Genomic DNA, 20344 nt, shown 5'->3' on the forward strand with positions numbered 1-20344 from the left:
TCTAGCCCTTTCTGTGAACCAGGCCTAAATGTCAAAGCTGCTCGTGGGGGTATTTTGCATTTGTGAATAAAGATAGCAATGATGAGATGTTACAGTTTTGTTCAGAAATTTGGAGGCGCATATGTAGTGTAATTTTGACATTTACATTTAAATTTACATTTATGCATTTAGCAGATGCTTTTTTACAATTTACATTTATGCGTACAGGAAGCTATTGGTCGAGTAAGCGCAACAAGTGCCTGAAATACTGAGTCTGTGTACATTGCTCAGTGTAGCACAGGCTAGAGTAGGGAGGGAAAAAGGGAAGAAAGAGGAAAATAAATATTTTTTATTTATTTTTTATGAGGTTAAGTGCTCAAGGAAGAGTTGAATTTTTAGTTGACTTTTGAATGTTGTCTGATTCTACGTTTCGGATGGCGGTGGGAAGATCGTTCCACCACCTGGGAACGTTGAATGAAAATGTTTTGGAAAGGGATTTTTTGCCTCTCTTTTTGCCTCTCTATTTTGAGGCAGATAACAAGCTCTTGAGTTGTTTGACACATTATTCCCCTCACCAGGTTCAGGAACCATAAAAACATTGCATATTTCATAAAAATGTATCGTTTTGTAAGAAATTGATTAATTTTCTATTATGAATTTTCCCACAGATTGTGAACAGTCATGGTTTCAGTGGTTGTAGTGGCTGTATTTCTCCTCTGGGGGGCTCTCTTTCAGCCCCCTCAGGCTGAAGCATTCAAAATCCTCCCTTCTGATGGATCCCTCACACATCAACAAATCACTGAGGCAGCTTTCCTCCGCAAGATGGCAGAAGTGTGCCGTGACGGAGCCGCTGCGCAGGGGCGAGACTTTACACTACCTGTAAGAAAAGAATATGGGCGTGAACCTTTTCCCTGAAAAAAAACAACAAAAAAACCCTGCTAAAACCAGCCTATAGGCTGATTGGTCTTACTTGGTTTTAACTGAAAGTAGCTGGATTAAGCTGGTCTCCCAGACTGGCCAAGCTAGTTTTAGCTGATCTTTTAGCTAAAACCAGCCTGGTCAGCTAAAAAAAAGTGTCTAAAACCAGCCTAGGAGACCAGCTAAAACCAGCCCACCACCTTAGGGCAACCTAACCTAATATAGCCAACACTCCAAAAAATTATACGTTGGATTTACTTAATTTTTTAAATGTCAACAGGTTCCACGTAATTGGGTTATGTTGAATTTAATTAAAATTGGTTATTTCAGTAAATTTAAGTTTTTTACGTAAGGTTAATTCAATGCCATTTAGTTAAATCAGGTTAACATTCTTAATTTTGTCCAAAACTATTACATTTAATTATTCTAAAATGAATATAAAAAACAAATCAAAACAAAAGTAATCCAATTTAATTGATTATTTTTATTTAGTGAAATACAATTTTTACAACATTTACAAAACCTTTTACAAGGTCTTATTAGCTAGCCAGCATATGGTTTTGTTATATCCATGGCATGCCCAAAGTAGTTGTTTTTTATTATTAAAACAACTTTAATTGTTATTTGCAGGTCCTCACCCCAAGCACATGCTCTAAACTTCACCACAATGGGAACCTCCAAAAACACTAACATAACAAAACCTTTTAAATACCAACATAATAAAACATTAAGCATTAAAAAGTCTCTCCATTTTCTCATCTTCACTGAAAAAAAAGATTTTGGCCCGATTAAATTAAAGGGGCTATATGCGTTTTTCTGAAATTTAAACTCGCGACTGACACCTGTGGCCAAAAAACAGAACTGCTCTCATTTTCTGCTCGCTCTCGCAGCGGTGTAGACGTCACATCCGCACGTGTAGACAGCACGGGAAAAGACGACCCGCCAGAAAATAGGAAACGTCCGGTTACGTATGTAACCCTCGTTCCCTGAGGAGGGAACGGAGACGTACGTTAGTGACTAACGAATGGGGGTTTCGCTTAGAAGCCAATCATCTTCATCGTATTCAACAGCGCCCAATGGCAGTGCCAATGCCATGGGCATGCGGAATTTGCATGCGTAACTCCGCCCCACCTCGTGGGTATATAAGGAAGTACGCTGCGAACATCGCATTATGTTACTGCTGCAGGAGCCAAGACTGAACTCCTAGCGTTCCAGGCAGCACAGCTGACGTGGCTAAGGAAACGTACGTCTCCGTTCCCTCCTCAGGGAACGAGGGTTACATACGTAACCGGACGTTCCCTTTCGTTCAGTCACTACGACGTACGTTAGTGACTAACGAATGGGGGAACCTGTAAAACAGCGCCACTCAGCTGTCAACCAGTGCCCTGCGTAAGTGTGAGATCCCGCCACTTAAGGCCCTAGGACTCCCACTTATCACAGGATTACCAAGGTACACTGGGAAGCATATCCCAGTGAGGGAATGCCAAGATGCCTACCGTAGGGAGGACTTAGAGAATACACATATGACCCGCTGAGGGTTGCATATGGAAGATCTCTAGGGTACCAGCCGAAGGTGGATTTTTAACCCTAGGGGTGGCAGGGACTTGCCAAGGGAAAGACACCTGCTCACTGAGGAGGCTTACGGTGGGAATACTCGTGTGGGGGTCGCCAGAGGGGAACCATGCACACGGAGCACCTGGCCGGACATGAGGGTCTGGGCTCGAAAGGGCAGACTGAACTGATGTCGGCGTCGACAGTGCTGGAGGAGCTCAGGGCTCTCGGGGAGCTCACCTGAGGAAAATATCGCACGTATCCAGTCATGGGAGTGGAATGGCGAGCAAGCGAAGACACCTGAGCGTGGTCCATTACCGGCCCCTCGGGGGGGCGAGTACAAAGTCGGACACTGGCTCCACTCGGAGATTGTAGAATCTGGCGAATGTGTTGGGTGTCGCCCAGCCTGCAGCTCTGCAGATGTCTGTTAGCGAGGCGCCATGCGCTAGAGCCCAAGAGGAGGCCACACTCCGGGTGGAGTGTGCCCTCACACCAAGGGGACATGGTCGACCTTGCTGCTGGTAAGCCAAAACAATGGTGTCCACCACCCAGTGAGACAACCTCTGCTTTGAGAGAGCACTTCCCTTCCGCTCTCCACCATAACAGACAAAGAGCTGGTCTGAGGTCCTGAAACACTGCGTCATGTCTACGTAGGCGCGGAGAGCGCGTACTGGACAGAGCAATGCCAAGGCTGGGTCTGCCTCCTCCAAAGGCAGCGCTTGCAGGTTCACCACCTGATCTCGGAACGGAGTGGTAGGAACCTTGGGCACATATCCAGGCCGGGGTCTCAGGATCACGTGAGAGTTAGCCGGCCCGAACTCAAGGCACGCTTCGTCAACCGAAAATGCTTGCAGGTCCCCGACCCTCTTAAGCGAGGCCAATGCGGTCAGCAGAGCCGTCTTCATAGACAAGAACTTAATCTCGGCCGACCGCAAAGGCTCAAAGGGAGGCCTCTGCAGAGCACTTAAGACTACTGAGAGGTCCCAAGAGGGAACGAGAGGAGAGCGAGGAGGATTCAGTCTCCTCGCTCCCCTCAGGAACCTGATGACCAGGTCGTGCTGACTTACCTTTTTGTCTCCCAGGAGATCGTGGTAGGCAGATATTGCGGCCACGTACACTTTCAGGGTGGAGGGAGACAGCCTTCGCTCCACCCCCTCCTGGAGAAACGATAGCACGGACCCGATCGGGCATTTCCAGGGGTCTTCTTGGCGGGAAGAGCACCATGTGACGAAGAGGTTCCACTTCAACGCGTAGAGACGTCGCGTAGACTCAGCTCTAGCGGAAGTGATGGTAGCGACCACCGCAGGTGGAAGGCTACTCAAACCTGCCGTGTCCCGTCCAGAAGCCACACGTGGAGCTTCCAGAACGCTGGACGCGGGTGCCAAAAGGTGCCCCGTCTCTGAGTCAGAAGGTCTGGTCTCAGAGGGATAGGCCAGGGAGGGGCTGTCGCAAGGAGTAAGAGTTCTGGGAACCAGGTCTGGCCGTGCCAAAGCGGGGCGACCAAGACGACCTGCTCCTTGTCCTCCCTGATCTTGCACAGTACCCGTGCAAGAAGGCTCACTGGGGGAAACGCATACTTGCGTAGCCCGGACGGCCAGCTGTGCGCCAGTGCATCCGTGCCGAGGGTGCCCTCGGTCAGGGAATAATACAGGGAGCAATGGGAAGAGTCCTGGGAGGCAACAGATCTACCTGTGCGTCGCCGAACCGTTCCCATATCAGCTGGATCGTCTGGGGGTGGAGTCTCCACTCTCCGGGGAGAGGCTGAAACCGTGACAGCTCGTCGGCTGCACAGTTCAGGTCTCCAGGGATGTGGACAGCACGAAGGGACCTCAGGCGCTTCTGACTCCACAAAACGAGATGGCGGGCGAGTTGAGACATACGGTGGGAGCGTAGACCGCCCTGGTGGTTGATGTACGCTACTACGGCCGTGTTGTCTGTCCTGACTAGCACATGTTGACCCTTCAGCAACGCTCGGAAGCGGTGCAGGGCGAACCGTACAGCCAGTAACTCGAGGCAATTGACATGCAGAAGGCGCTGGGGTCCTGTCCAGGAGCCCGCGGCTGCTTGTCCATTGCACATGGCACCCCAGCCCGTGGATGATGCATCTGTTGTCACAACAACATGCCTGGAAGCTCGTTCTAAGGACACTCCGGTCCGTAGAAACTTGAGGTTCGACCACGGGGTGAGTGTCTGTAAGCAGGCCCGAGTCACTGGGACCCGGAGCGTGCCAGACCGCCATGCCCATCTCGGGACTCGATCGCGTAGCCAGTGCTGAAGCGGTCTCATATGAAGCAATCCGAGCGGCGTTACCGCGGCTGCAGATGCCATATGCCCCAGGAGCCTCTGAAAATGTTTCAGTGGAACCGCACTCTGGCCCTCGACTTGTCGAAGGGCAGTCAGCAGAGACTGCGCGCGCTCGCTCGAAAGCTGCGCGCACATGGCGACCGAGTCGATATCCATACCGAGAAAAGAGATCCTCTGCGCGGGGCAAAGTTTGCTCTTCTCCCAGTTGACCCGAAGGCCCAGACGGGCTAGGTGATGGAGCACCAGATCTCTGTGTCCGCAAACCTGCTCTCGAGAGGGACCCAGTATGAGCCAGTCGTCGAGGTAGTTCAGGATGCGGACCCCGTGCTGCCGAAGGGGCGCAAGGGCTGCCTCGGCAATCTTCGTAAAGACGCGAGGGGACAGAGATAGCCCGAATGGTAGAACTGCGTACTGATATGCCCGCCCCTCGAAAGCAAACCGTAGGAACGGTCTGTGTCGAGGCAAAATGGAGACATGGAAGTAGGCGTCCTTCAGGTCGATCGCTGCAAACCAATCGTGAGGACGAACGCATTCGAAAAGGCGTTTCGCTGTCAACATCTTGAACGGAAACCGGTGAAGGTAACGGTTCAGGATGCGCAGGTCCAGGATTGGCCGTAGCCCACCGGTCTTTTTGGGTACAATGAAGTACGGGCTGTAAAACCCGCAATTCATCTCGGCTGGAGGGACAGGTTCGATCGCACCCTTCGCCAGTAGGGTGGCAATCTCCGCTCGCATGACGGGGGCGTTGGCCCCGATCATGGTGGAACGGACTCCCTGGAAGCAGGGAGGAACCCGTGCGAACTGAATCGCATAGCCGCGCCTGACGGTCCGCTCGACCCAGCGGGACAGCCCTGGAAGCTGAAGCCAGACATCCAGAAACTGCACCAGCGGGGTCATACGGTGTACAGACGTACCCGGTGTGGGCTTGCAGCGATGCAGCGTCACCGGCCCGGACATGGGAGGCTGTGGGGCGTCCCGGTGCGGGGGCACGGTTGACAGCTGCGTCCTGACAGAGGAGACCAGGGAAGGACCAGCGTTCCACTGGGGTCTGCTCTGCCAGGAGGCTGGCGACAGAGTGGGATGCGAGTGGCGGGACCCGTGGGTGGCGCGCACCGTCATCACCGGACTCTGTGGGCTCAGGGATGGGAGTGTTAATTCTTTCTTTGACCAACATAGGGTGCTGCTGACCCGGGGGCCAGCAGCTGAACAAAGGATTCTCCCCCGGCCCTCCCCCGGGGGAAGGAGTGGTCCTGCTACCATCTCCTCGAAAGAATTTCCCATCCCTGAGCCGTCCGTCTCAGGAGCGCCGCTTGGCCTGGCGTTTAGCGGGGCGCGGGGCGGCCTGAGGGGACTTGGACGCCTTCCTACGGCTTCCTCCGCGACCCGGCCCGGGTGAAGGCTGCTGCTTGGACCGGGTGGGAGGGGCGGGAGCCTTAGGAGGGCGTCCTCGGCGTGGAGCAGACTGAGTTGACTGCGCCGGCGGCGGGGTGGAGGCAGCAGCTGGCCGCCGGGGCAGTACGTGCTTAATAGCCTCAGTCTGCTTCTGGGCGATTGAGAACTGTTGGGCGAAGTCCTCAACCGCCCCGCCGAAGAGGCCGGCCTGGGATATGGGGGCATCGAGGAACCGGGTTCGCTCGGTGTCCCGCATATCGGCCAGGTTCAGCCACAGGTGACGCTCCTGGACCACATTTGTGGACATCACTTGACCCAGGGAGCGTGCGGTCACCTTCGTCGCCCGGAGAGCGAGGTCGGTGGCGGCACGCAGCTCATTTAAGAGCCCCGGATCAACTCCACCCTCGTGCATGTCCTTGAGGATCCTGGCCTGGTAGACCTGGAGGATCGCCATGGCATGCAGCGAAGCGGCAGCCTGCCCCGCGGCTCTGTGCGATTTCGCCACCAAGGTTGATGTGAATCGACAGGCTTTGGAGGGGTGCTTAGGATCACCACGCCAGGTTGAAGCGCTCTGAGGACACAGTTGCATCGCAACAGAACGTTCAACTGGAGGGACCCCAGTGTACCCTTTAGCTGCCGCCCCATCGAGGACGGAGAAGGCGGAGGAAGTCAGTGAACGGTCACGGGAAGACAACGGGGACTTCCAGGACCGCGTGAGTTCCTCATGCAGCTCGGGAAAGAAAGGTATTGAGGGCAAGGACTGACGGGTGTCAGCGCGAGCCCCCAAAAACCAATCATCGAGCCTTGAGCGTTCGGGACAGGGTGGAGGGTTCCACTCGATCCCTAAACTCGCGGCTGCCCGAGACAACATGGCTGTCAGCTCTGGATCTGACTCGGGCAATGCTGGCACGCCCGAGGGCGGCAGCACAGCCGAGTCGTCATCTCCAGAGGACTCGAGCCCACCTTGTGATGCGGTGATCGACATCGCATCCTCCTCTGGAGCGCCAAATGAGATGCGCGGGGGGGCCGGAGCCGGCCCCGCGATCTGCATCTGAACACTCGCGGGTTGCAATGTGCAAGACGGGGGTGTGGCCCGAGGCATGAGCGTCGGGGCTTTGTTCCACACCGTAACCGTCAAGTCACCCTGACCACCAGCCGAAGTACTGGGCCTCTGGGACTCAGTAGATCGGGGTGTGGTAGAGGGGACTCTCACTTCAGTACGAAGGTCATGGAGTCTTGACCGCAACATTGCGATGGTCATGTTCCCGCAGTGAGAACATGACTCATCCGCGAACGCTGTCTGAGCATGCTGAAAGCCCAAACATATCAGACAGTGTTCGTGCCCATCAGAAGAGGAAAGCAACCGACCACACCCAGAAGTACACGGACGAGACATCCTGAAAAGGACGCGTCACGTGTAAGCTCTTTTATGAGAGGAAGCTTCGCAGAGAACGCCGAAGCGCCCAGGGACCACACACCAGCTGTCTAGCGGACCACTGCGCAGATCAGCAGGCAGGCAGTATGATGATCACTGGAACGCGCCGTAACACCAACGCCTCTGGAAAGCTGCTCGTCTCGAAAGCTGTCGATGACTCAGATCAGGCTTGTAGGAGTGAAGAGATCCTCTTGGCTCCAAAGCAAAAACATAATGCGATGTTCGCAGCGTACTTCCTTATATACCCACGAGGTGGGGCGGAGTTACGCATGCAAATTCCGCATGCCCATGGCATTGGCACTGCCATTGGGCGCTGTTGAATACGATGAAGATGATTGGCTTCTAAGCGAAACCCCCATTCGTTAGTCACTAACGTACGTCGTAGTGACTGAACGAAAGGGAAAATAGGATACAGACGGTGCACCCACTGTGAGCGGACAAGGTGTCAGTATGCTCATCAGGAGATGTTTGAGTCATAAATGGTAAAATAAAAAGACTATTGTTACGTTTATTTTGGGGAAAAAGTTGCATATAGCCCCTTTAAGCATAATTAATTTGTGCTCGTTTAAATCATTTAAATTTAGTTTTTTGATTTTAATTTAAAAAAATGATTTGGTTCTATGGGCATGTGTTTTTGTTTAAAATAATTGAGATAAAATTAATTGATTGCAACCACTTACGATAAAAAATTGAGTAAATTCAACAAATCATTTTTTTCAGTGTTGTTAAAAATGCATCAAATAGCACTTTATTTAAACATCTACTCTCCGAATTCAGCCCCTTTGTAAAGCATGATGGGAAGTGAAAGTCTTGTTTGATTGGGTTACTTGATTGAAATATGTTATTTCAAAATGAAAACATCAAGTTATGTCAAAGAGTAATGGTTTTAAGTCAGTTTAACGTGAATCAATTTCAACCAGAAACCTGATATAATTGTGTTAAATCAAGATGAATTGCTTAAATAAAGTGAACAGCATCATAAATGTCTAATTTTTTTTTTAATCTACACCAAATCACAAATGTTATTGATAGAGTCTGGAAGATTCCTGCAACCTTATCACACTTTAATGTCTTATAAGTGCGAAATTTTGCGTCAGGAATACGCATTTAATTTTAAAACAATAAGACAAGATGGCGTTTTAATAAAATGTTAATTAAATAAAATTATAATAAATAAATAAATAAAATAAATAAATAAATACATCCACGTTTTAATTTTTTTTTTTTACAAGTAACTACTTACAGGTAGTCTTACGAAGAGAAACAAGTCCAGTTGTAAACCTGTAAACTGATGATCTGATTATCATCATGATATTCAGTGATGATGAACATGACTTTAATCAACTTGTCTTTTAATCCTCTTCTGTGCAAGACCAGATTTATTCATTAATATGATTTTTCTTATCATGAATATTTATTATACATTTAATGGCAGTTATTCAAGGTTTGAAATTTCATAAATACACATTTTTGGAAAATTTTATTGGATCTAAGCTAACATTTTTTCCCCTCACTTCCAGATCAACAACAAACTGACTGCAACTGCCGTCCAGAGAGCCTGCTCAAATTCATATCCCTCCTTATTAAAAATATCCACTTTCACTCTGGCTATTTCTCAGACTTCTCTTAGCAATGCAGCTGTTGATAGTAAGCAGTTAAGTACTGCTCATCATTTTGATAATGAAGATTTCAAAAATGGACGGGACCTCATCACTCAGGGCATTGCTGCAGTGAAAATCAGCATGAAACAGGGGAGATATTTGTCTGCTCGCTCCAGTCTGGGGGCTGCATGTCATACTTTACAGGTAAGCTGCTAGTCCATACTAGAAGTGTGGAGTATGTTTTTAAATCCAAATCAACAGATTAGAATGCAATCAGAGGAAAAACTGCTAACTATTGTTAATGTTTGAGGAATTTGAAGGGAAGTGTGAAATGTATCGTTCGGTTAGAACAGTACTTTGTTCAGTGATTTATAATAAGCTAAAATAGGATTACATTGAGAATATAAATGTGCAATTTAGTGAATAAATGTGTTTTTGTGTGCAGGATTTCTATAGCCACAGTAACTGGGTGGAACTGGGAAGCACTGCTCCTTTCAGCACTCTGATCAGACCTGACCTTCCTCTCAACAATCTAGCAGGTATACTGTTCTGTATAGTTGTTTCTGAAGTAGTTTCTTTGTATTCATCTAAAAACCTTTACATCTGTCCACCCATGGCAAGTGACCAGTTTTTTTTTATTATTATGCCATTCCACACATACATTTGTGTTTTTGGATGGATGTCTAGGTCCCAATACAAAAACATGCAAAAGCTGTGTTGGAAAAGACTGCAGTGATAACATTCTCCAAGAGGTTCTGCAGCAGAAGATATTAACTTCAGGATATTTCAGCTTTTTACTTCCAACCAAACCTGCAGGTAGGCAAACTTAACATCTCATGCATTAGCATTATATTTATTGTGCCCTATTTAGTTACTGATTTAATGCACCTGTTCGTACTTATTTTGATTACTCTCCCTGCGTATCTCTATCTGTTCCGTGTCCGGTATCATCTATGTTTCGTGGTTGTGTTTACGATTAGCTCCTGCGATCTCCTCCCGTTCTCCTCCCGTTCCGTTGTTGGTTTAATAATAACTGTTTTTGTTTCTCTATTCTTTCGTCATGCGCATCACTACTGTCACCTCAATAGAATACCAGAACTACAGTACATTTTTTCCCTGCGTTCTTCTTACTTTTCCCCCCATTTCCCCCTAACTAACATATCTACTAGGGCTGGGCGATATATCGCATGACATTGTTAAACGCATCTCGTCAGTAAAGCCGGTTCCTTGATTAGTAGTAAATCGCTATCATCTGCTTTCAGATGGAGCGGCATTTACTACACAGAGCCGTAGTTCACTGACAAGCTGAGCCATTCCGCATTAATTATCACGGACGTATCGCCTGCGATAATTAATGCGGTATGGCTCCGCTTGTTTACATTTTACATTTACATTTACATTTAGTCATTTAGCAGACGCTTTTATCCAAAGCGACTTACAAATGAGAGCAATAGAAGCAACTACAACAGTCAGAGGCTACAGTATGCAAGTGCTGTAAAAAGTCTCAGTTAATCTAACACAGAACACACAGGATTTTTTTTATTTTTTTTATTTTTTTTTTTTTATAAATTAGACAGACAGAAAAATGAATAGAATGTTAAGTGCTATTCTCGATTGGTCAGGTGCTGCTGGAAGAGATGCGTCTTTAGATGTTTTTTGAAAATGGCTACAGACTCGGCTGCTCGAATTGAGATAGGCAGGTCATTCCACCAGGTGGGGGCAGTCCAGGAAAAGGTCCGTGACAGTGATTTCATGCCTCTCTGGTATGGCACCACAAGGCGTCGTTCACTGGTAGAACGCAAACTCCTGGAGGGTGTGTATGTCTGAACAAGCGAGTTAAGGTAAATTGGTGCAGCGCCAGTGGTTGCTTTGAAGGCGAGTACCAGTGCCTTGAATTTGATGCGAGCGGCTATTGGTAGCCAGTGGAGTCTGATGAAGAGAGGCGTGACGTGCGCTCTCTTCGGCTCGTTAAAGATCACCCTCGCCGCTGCGTTCTGGATCAGTTGCAAGGGTTTGATAGTGCATGCCGGAAGGCCTGCTAGAAGAGCATTACAGTAGTCCAGTCTGGAGAGAACAAGAGCTTGGTCCAAGAGTTGTGTGGTCTGCTCAGAAAGGAAGGCTCTAATCTTCCTAATGTTGTATAATGCAAATCTGCAGGACCGGGTTGTTGCAGTAATGTGGTCAGTGAATTTTAGCTGATCATCGATCACAACTCCAAGATTCCTGGCTGTCCTGGACGGAGTTATGGTTGATGATCCTAGCTGAATGGAGAGATTGTGATGAAGTGCTGGGTTGGCTGAGACCACAAGCAGTTCAGTCTTTGCAAGGTTGAGTTGCAGGTGATGCTCCTTCATCCAGGCAGAAATGTCTGTTAGGCAGGCAGCAATACGAACACCAACCGTGGGATCATCTGGTTGAAATGAGAAGTAGAGTTGAGTGTCGTCTGCATAGCAGTGATAGGAAAAGCCATGTTTCTGAATGACCGATCCCAGTGATGACATGTAGATGGAGAAGAGAAGTGGTCCAAGCACTGAGCCCTGTGGAACTCCAGTGGCTAGATGATGTGACTTAGACACTTCACCTCTCCATGACACCCTGAAGGACCTACCTGAGAGGTAAGACTTGAGCCACTGGAGAGCAGTTCCTGAGATGCCCATCTTCATGAGAGTTGACAGGAGGATCTGGTGGTTAACTGTGTCAAAAGCAGCAGACAAATCCAGTAAGAGAAGTACTGTGGATCTGGAAGCCGCTCTTGCCTGCCTCAGTGCCTCCGTAACCGAGAGCAGGGCAGTCTCAGTTGAGTGGCCGCTTTTGAAGCCTGATTGGTTGATATCCAGGAGGTTGTTCTGTTCAAGAAACGTAGAGAGCTGGTTAAAAGCAACTCGCTCGAGTGTCTTTGCAATGAAAGGCAGAAGGGATACCGGTCTGTAGTTTTCTAAAAGTGCTGGGTTCATAGAGTGTTTCTTAAGCAGTGGGGTTACCCGAGCCTGCTTAAATGCTGTGGGGAAGGTCCCGGTGTGAAGAGAGGTGTTGACAATGTGAGTGAGTGCAGGAGTAACAGAAGAAGAAATGGCCTGAAGGAGGTGAGTGGGGATAGGGTCAAGCGGACAGGTAGTGGGGTGGTTGGAAAGGATGAGTTTGGAGACTTCAGCTTCAGAGAGCAGAGAAAAAGAGGGGAGTGTATGTGTTATGGTTGTTGAGATGTGCGTGTCGGTTTGTGGTGCGGAGAATTGGCTGCTGATGGAGGAGGTTTTTTGTGTGAAAAATGATGCAAAGTCATCAGCTGTAAGAGTTGATGAAGGAGGGAGGGGGGGAGGACAGAGGAGCGAAGAGAATGTTCTGAAGAGTGCACGAGAGTCAGAGCAGTTGTGTATTTTGTTGTGATAGTATGTAGTTTTAGCAGTGGAGACGTTACTAGAGAAAGAAGCGAGAAGAGACTGATACAGGGTCAGGTCAGTAGTGTTTTTAGTTTTGCGCCACTTCCTCTCTGCCGCCCGGAGCCCAGAGCGATGTTCGCGGAGAACATCAGACAGCCAGGGGGCAGAGGGAGTGGTGCGGGCTGGCCTGGATGAAACGGGACAGAAGTTGTCTAAGCAAGATGTTAGAGTGGAGCAAAGAGTGTCCTACTAACTCCGAATGGTCTTTACACTCTTCGGTCTTCACACGAGGAGGGCTTCACACGAGGGCTGCCGCTTCCGCTGCCGCGGAGTACTACTCAATTTATACTCGCATTAAATGTCGTTATTGAATACAGCTGGCTACTCCCAGTGAAACGCGTTAGTTCGCACGAGGTCAAACAATAACAAACCAGACTACAACAAACAGCCAACTACAGCAAACAGACAGCGTTCTAAAGAACAGCTGAACTACAGATCAAATGAGGAAAATGTAAACAGAACTCACACACTAGCTGTTTTCCCTGATGTTCGATGCTTCTCTCTGACTCAAAGTAAACAATGAACGCTCTATATAGCACGCTGGCTTATGGCCACGCCCAGTGAAACGCGTTAGTTCGCACGAGGTCAAACAATAACAAACCAGACTACAACAAACAGCCAACTACAGCAAACAGACAGCGTTCTAAAGAACAGCTGAACTACAGATCAAATGAGGAAAATGTAAACAGAACTCACACACTAGCTGTTTTCCCTGATGTTCGATGCTTCTCTCAGTGAGAACTACGCTTGTCAGTGAACTACGGCTCTGTGAAATGCTGTTGCATCCGAAAGCAGGTGATGGCGATTTACTACTAATCAAGGAACCGGCTTTACTGACGAAATGCGCATAATGTCATGCGATATATCGCCCAGCCCTAATATCTACCATCCATCCAACTACTCTGCATGGAGCAAAAAGACCACCTTCCAGTGAATGGTCCTAGAGAGGATTGGAGTGGGTGCTGGTGAACAACAGATCGGCGTTCACCATCTGCCTAGCAGAGTACATCATCAGCCCCACTCCGGACCCAGAGCCCAGACAGACACCACCCACACATTCCACGGAGCAAACGCCAGGTACCACCACAGACAGTGAGTCCGAGCCTGCCCCAATGCACAAGCCAGTAAAGAGAACTGAGCAAACCATCAGCCCAGAGCCAGAGCCCCACATTTACCCCTTTTCCACCAAGGCAGTGCTAGAGCTAGATCGGAGCCAGAGCCTAGTTTCAAATCGGTTCTTTGTGTTTCCACACCCAAAGCCCCAGTTCCGAGCCCAGAAAAGTGGTTCTTAAGTAGCACCAAAACATTGCTGGGCTAGAACAGGGCTAGAAGTAAGAACTGATTGCGTCAGGCGCTGGGGGCGGGGTCAACAAGACGAACACAAACTTGCATGTGGAAAAGCAAACGATTCTTAGAAGGCTCCTCAGTCGAACCAACTATGAACTGGGATTAGCACTGGCTCTGAACTAGCACCCGGTTCATTCTGGTGGAAAAGGGGTAATAGAGTATGACCAGGTGTGTGAGCCAGCAATACCATAGATGGTCCCCCCACCCCCCCTGCTGGTCCCATCCAGTACGAAGTCTCCTGTGCCCCCGCTGGTTCTGCCCACCTCATAGTTTACTGTGCCCCACTGGTTCCGCCCATCTTGAAGTTAGTGTTCTATGCCCCCACTGGTTCCGCCCAGCTCAAAGTCTCCTATGCCCCCACTGGTTCCGCCCAGCTCAAAGTCTCCTATGCCCCCGCTGGTTCCGCCCACCTCAAAGTTTCCTGTGCCCCACTGATTCCGCCCATCTTGAAGTGTTCTGTGTCTCAAAGTGTCTCCAGAGTTCCCACCCAGCCTCCCTCTGCCGCATCCTCTTTAAAAGTCAGCCAGTCCGTCAAACCCGCCTCTGCTGGTCCCCGTCAGCTCCATTGTTAACTCCTAGAAGCTGCATGGATGCGCTTCGGATCTTCCAGTCATCAGCTCTGCCTTGGAAAGAGGATCCCATGGCTTTGCCTCCAGCCATTGAGTCCATCACTCCATCTCAGCTCATCGACCTGTCAGCTCCACCTTGGCTCCTCCCTCTCTCGGCTCCACCTGGGACCATCATCCTTTCAGCTCAACCAGGCTTCCTAGTCCATCTGGCTCTGCGTTGGTCTGACATCCCTCTGCTTGTGCCACGAACTTATGGGCTTTGGACGCTCGTGTTTGTGGCTCCACCTCGGTCTCCAGAACCATTATGTTGTGTGGGCTCATCAGATCTTCAGCTCCACCTGGGTCTCCTCCTCTATCAGCTTTGTCTCCACCAGTTATCCCCCTTGTGTTGTCAGCCAAGTATCTACCATAGCTCCTCCCTCGACTCTGCCATGGTCCATCTTCCTGGCTGTGCTCTGGGTTCCCGCCTGGCTACTTCTGTTCCTGGCTCCTCCTCCTGTCATTGCTGCCCTTGTCTCTCCCTCTATCATCTTCTCCAGTGTCCTGCCCTTCGCCAGCCCCTAATCCTCCTCCAAAGCCCCCTCCCTCCCTCTTCAGTTGTACTTGTTACAACGCGGGACTAATGTAACGTATATGTTCTGTTTGTTTGTTAAAACTGTTGTTTTCACTGTGTTTTCTCCACTGGTTTGCCTGTGTTCTTTGTGCCCCAATTAGTTACTGATTTAATTCACCTGTTCGTACTTATTTTGATTACTCTTCCTGTGTATTTAAACCCTGAGTTCTGTCTGTTCACTGTCTGGTATCATCTATGTTTTGTGGTTGTTTATGATTAGCTCTTACAATTTCCTAAGTTGTTGGTTTCCGTTGTTGGTTTAATAAAGACTTTTTATAGAAAATTATAGCCACCGTGAGACACATTTTTACAGACTTTTGTTCAAATCTAGGAATTGTGTTAGGCCTTATAACCACTTCTCATAATTGTCTGGTTTGAATAAAATAAATGTTTATACTTTTTGAATTTTCTCAAATTTTTCATTATAGTATATTCACTGTCAAGGTACTTCAAGAATGGTAAAGATAAAAAGAGGTAACTGTATGCAGTCACCATTGAGGGGTTTAGGAAGATCATCAGAAATCATGTTCTGTCATCATTTACTCACCCTTAAGTTGTTCCAAACCTGTACACATTTCTTTGTTCTGCTGTACACAAGGGAAGAAATGTGGAGGTATGTTTGTAACCAAGCAAATCTCAGCCCCTTGACTACCATAGTATTTTTTTTCCCTACTATTGAAGTCAAGGGCCCGAGATCTACTTGGTTACAAACATGCCTTCAAATTTATTCCTTTGTGTACAGCAGAACAAAGAAATGTATACAGGTTTGGAACAACTTGAGGGTGAATAAGTGATGACAGAATTTTCATTTTTGGGTAAACTATCCCTTTAACTCTCTCTCAGGTAAGTGTAGCCATGGCGGCTCAATTGACCTGACCAGTTATAGAGACCCCACCGGAGGCATCAATAAGGATGACATCAGCTCAAGTCATGGCTTCCTTCACCAGCGTGCTGCTGACATGGCCATCAACGCTACTATGGAACTGCTGCAAGACATCCGAGTAGCAACAGGCAATGTAGCCTTTCTTCGGTATGAGACTATTAACTTGTGGGACTTTAGTAGCATTAAAGGAAGAAACCTTTTGTGCTGGCTGAAAAATTACATCACTGTACACTGATGATGATGCACACATTAGATCAACATTGGGCAAATTATTGCTTTAATCTTTGTCCATTCTCTCTCTCAGATTGATGGGCCTCAGTCAGACCTCAGTTCTGGCTTTTGTGTTTGACACCACGGGCAGTATGTCTGATTACATCGCAGAGGCCAAGAGAGTGTCCTTCAGTATCATAGACAGCAGGAGAGGAACATCAGAGGAACCTTCAGCATATATTATAGTCCCATTTAATGACCAGGGTAGGCATATTGTGCTTAAAATGAAAACATTTATGTCACATTATATTTTTGGTCCCACTTTAAATTAGGGGTATTTAACTCCTATGTACTCATGTAAAAAAAAAATACAATTAGGTATAATATACTTATTGTATTCATTTTGTATTACAAAACACTTCTGCTACTATTGATTGAGGTTGGATACGGGTAAGGTTAGGGACAGGTTTGGTGGTATGGATAGGTTTAAGGGTGGGTTAAGGTATAAGGGAAGGGTGTAGCTATATACATTAAGTACATATAGGTACATACATTGTAAAAACATGTATTTACACAATAAGCGCATTGTATCAAATTATTAATTTAAATGTTAGTACATAGTACTTAAAGACACTTAAATAAAGTGGGTCCAAGTTTTATATAAACATGTAGATATGGATAAAATATATTGTTCCATAGATTTAAACCATCTATAGTAGTGATGTGTTTGTGTTTTTCACAGGCTTTGGACCTCTGATAAAAACTGAAAATGCAGATAAGTTTAAAGAGCGAATCAATTCCCTTTCAGCATCTGATGGTTCAAATCCAGGGATGTGTCTCTCAGGACTGCTGGTGTGTGTGTGTGTATAACAGTAGTGTAAACCTTCATTCATGCTGAGAAATGTAGAAACCAGTACACTCAAACAAATAAAATTTTGTTTGCACATAATAAGATGTTATGAAAATTTAGATTTAGAGGAAATAATTGTGTTAAGCTTTAATATCCACAACAAAGCCAGGCAGAACGTTGTTATAATGCTAAAAATGATTGCCTTTTTCTGTTTCATCCTTTCATGAACCTATAGTTGACACTGACACAAGCTCCTCCATCATCAGACATTTTTATTTTCACTGATGCTTCAGTAAAGGATACAGAATTAAAAAGCGCAGTTGAGGCCATGACACAAAGCACCAAGTCAACGGTGAGTATCTGCAGAACTGCTTGATTTGTTACTTCAGTTGGGATCAGTTATGTTACAGATATCTTGTTTCTTTCTTCCCACACTTCAGGTCACTTTCCTGCTGACAAATTCAATCCCGTCGCGTAGTCAGCAGAACGTCTCGCAATCAAGAACAGTATCTCAGTCAGACATACAGCTGTACAGAGACCTAGCCCATATTTCTGGTGGACAGACCATAGAGGTCACAAACTCTACACTGTCTCAGGCCGCTGCAGTCATTATGGATGTAATCGCCACCGGTCTGGTATGTTTCAACAATGAGATCACTTTATTAACAATACCACTATCATTATTATACAGACAGGCATTTTATAATGTAAGTGTAATTTGCTTTATACCACCAATTATAACCTAATCTAAATGCTTTAATTTGTGGAGTGCTGCTCTTTGGGGTAACTCTTTTAATCTCAAATGCAGTGAAACCTGTGTTTCTCGAAGGTGACTGTTCTTTACGTAGAGAGAAGTCCAGCCATTGCAGAGAACTTTTCTTTTGTGTTGGATCCGTCTCTGTCCAATGTGACCGTGTATGTCGCTGGAGACTCTCCAGTCTTTACCCTCTACAGCCCTACAGGTGAGCCTGTGCATCAATGAACATAATGCTCACCTACAGTAGCCTATGCGATTAATCAATCAGTTTCATAATTCTCTCATCATTCACTCACCTTCATGCTGTCCTAGATGTGTATGACTTTCCTTCTTTAGATAAACACAAAGAAAGATTTTTAGAATATAGTGCATCTCTATGAGCCCATAATGGGTAATTTACGGCCACAGTTGATACATCAATGTTGTCTGAAGCTAAATGATATGTGTAGGTAGGAAAAAAAGTAATATTTAAAATTTTTTTTAAATTATAAGCCATTGCTTCCGGTTGACTGGCATACATAAATTCATGTTTGACGTAAATGTCAGCATGTTGTGAAGCGTGATGTAAGCGTGTAGAGAAACTTGCGCAATAAATTATGTTTCTTTGTGCTTCCTTATACCACTTCTCACGTGAGCTTCATGCTGATGTAGAACTTCACAATGCTCTCAGGAACCTGTAATCATTGGCCAGAAGGAATGGTTTACTTTTAAAAAGTTTAAAATATGATTATTTTTCTTACCCACATCGTTTTGCTTCAGAAGACATTGATTCATCAATTGTGACTGTTGTGAAGAATAAACTTTGAAGGACCCATCCACTTGCATTTTATGTACTCAAAGGAATTATTTTTCTAAAATTATTTGTTTGTGTTTATCTGAAGAAAGAAAGACATATTCATCTGGGATGTCATTAGGAAGAGTAAATGATAAGAGAATTTAAATCTTTGGGTGGAGTAACCATGTAAGGCTCCATTGCATGTTTGGGCTTTGCCATTGAAAGGTTAGTTCACCCAAAAATGAAAATTATGTCTTTAATGACTCACTTTCATGTCGTTCCACACCCGTAAGATCACCGTTCATCTTCGGAATATAGTTTAAGATATTTTAGATTTAGTCCGAGAGCTTTCTGTCCCTCCATTGCAAATATCAAGCGCCAGCGTTAGTTCTGGCAGGCCACGTAGTCAATCAGCTGATTGGGAAATTCTAACTCTGCCCCTCTTTCAGCTGATCTGTTTCAGCTGATCCTATGCTCTCAATTGGCTTCTCTCAAACAGGGCGGCTTACTTAAGCATAGCTTCACTTCAATCTGCCTGCTTGGACGCTTCTGCTGCATGCTGCTTTGCAACCCACCTCCTCCCCAGCTCCTCCTTAAATTGCTAACTTAATCATGTCATTCTGTTGTCATTGATGCATGCTCTGTTCTAAATGGGGGATTTGCTCTGCCCTCCCAGTTAAATGGGAGGTCGTCCCCAGAATCTGCTGCTGTTCCCTGTCTTGGCTTTTCATGGAGCTCATGAAAGGATGGGGAATTTAGAACAGAGCCATACCGCCAAATCTAAATCTTTACAAAATATGCAATTAAAAAATTGTACTAAATGTTTGTCTATTGTGTTTTTTGACTTTAGTGGACCTGACAGAAGTATGTACGGTATACTGTCCATGTCCAGAAAGGTAACAAAAACATCATCAAAGTAGTCCATGTGACATCAGTGGGTTAGTTAGAATTTTTTGAAGCATCGAAAATATATTTTGGTATATATTATATTAAATATATTAAAGTCGTAGTTTTTGCTATTTTTGGACCAAAATGTATTTTTGATGCTTAAAAAATTTTAACTAACCCACTGATGTCACATGGACTACTTTGATGATGTTTTTGTTACCTTTCTGGACATGGACAGTATACCGTATGTACATTTTCAATGGAGGGACAGAAAGTTCTCGGACTAAATCTAAAATATCTTAAACCGTGTTCCGAAGATGAACGGAGATCTTACGGGTGTGGAACAACATGAGGGCGAGTCATTAAGATTATATGATAATTATTATGCAATTAACATCTGATTTAATGAATGCCACTTTCAGGTGTGTCTCAGTCAGGTTCAGTGGCAGATGGTCCTCTGGGTAGCATCCTGACTGTTGGGAATCTAAAGAGATTAAAAATCAGCTCTGACAACCAGACAGGGGAATGGAAGATTAGTATCAGCTCCACAAGCTCCTACACCCTGAAAGTCATCGGTAAAGTTTTTATTTCTGCGTATGGCTTGCTTTTAAGGTTACCGATATTGTTGTTGTTGTTTTTTTTTACCATATATTTTTACACCTGCAATTTAACTTAAAGGGATAGTTCAACCAAAAATGAAAATTAGCCCATGATTTACTCACCCTCAAGCCATCCTAGGTGTGACATTCTTCTTTCAGACGAATACAATCAGAGTTGTATAAAAAAAATGTTCTGGCTCTTCCAAGCATTATAATGGCTGTAAATGGCAGCCCAA

At 46.4% G+C, this 20344-nt stretch overlaps 1 protein-coding gene across 1 annotated transcript in view; it reads left to right on the forward strand.

Moving 5' to 3' along the window:
* Positions 1-660: 660 nt before the first annotated feature.
* The window catches only part of vwa10.2 (von Willebrand factor A domain containing 10, tandem duplicate 2), a gene marked incomplete at both ends in the record, with an annotated part of 39240 nt that continues 19556 nt past the window's right edge, over positions 661-20344 (forward strand). Inside the window, 11 exons of the mRNA XM_079813216.1 lie at positions 661-858; positions 9100-9384; positions 9626-9719; positions 9868-9996; positions 15990-16176; positions 16334-16503; positions 16982-17091; positions 17325-17441; positions 17530-17724; positions 17919-18051; positions 19932-20084. Of these exons, the coding sequence (XP_079669342.1) occupies positions 661-858; positions 9100-9384; positions 9626-9719; positions 9868-9996; positions 15990-16176; positions 16334-16503; positions 16982-17091; positions 17325-17441; positions 17530-17724; positions 17919-18051; positions 19932-20084 (1771 nt within the window). The remainder of the gene's footprint in view (positions 859-9099; positions 9385-9625; positions 9720-9867; positions 9997-15989; positions 16177-16333; positions 16504-16981; positions 17092-17324; positions 17442-17529; positions 17725-17918; positions 18052-19931; positions 20085-20344) is intronic.

Source organism: Gobio gobio (assembly GCF_949357685.1).
Source record: "Gobio gobio genome assembly, chromosome: 3".
Classification (NCBI taxonomy): Eukaryota; Metazoa; Chordata; class Actinopteri; order Cypriniformes; family Gobionidae; genus Gobio; species Gobio gobio.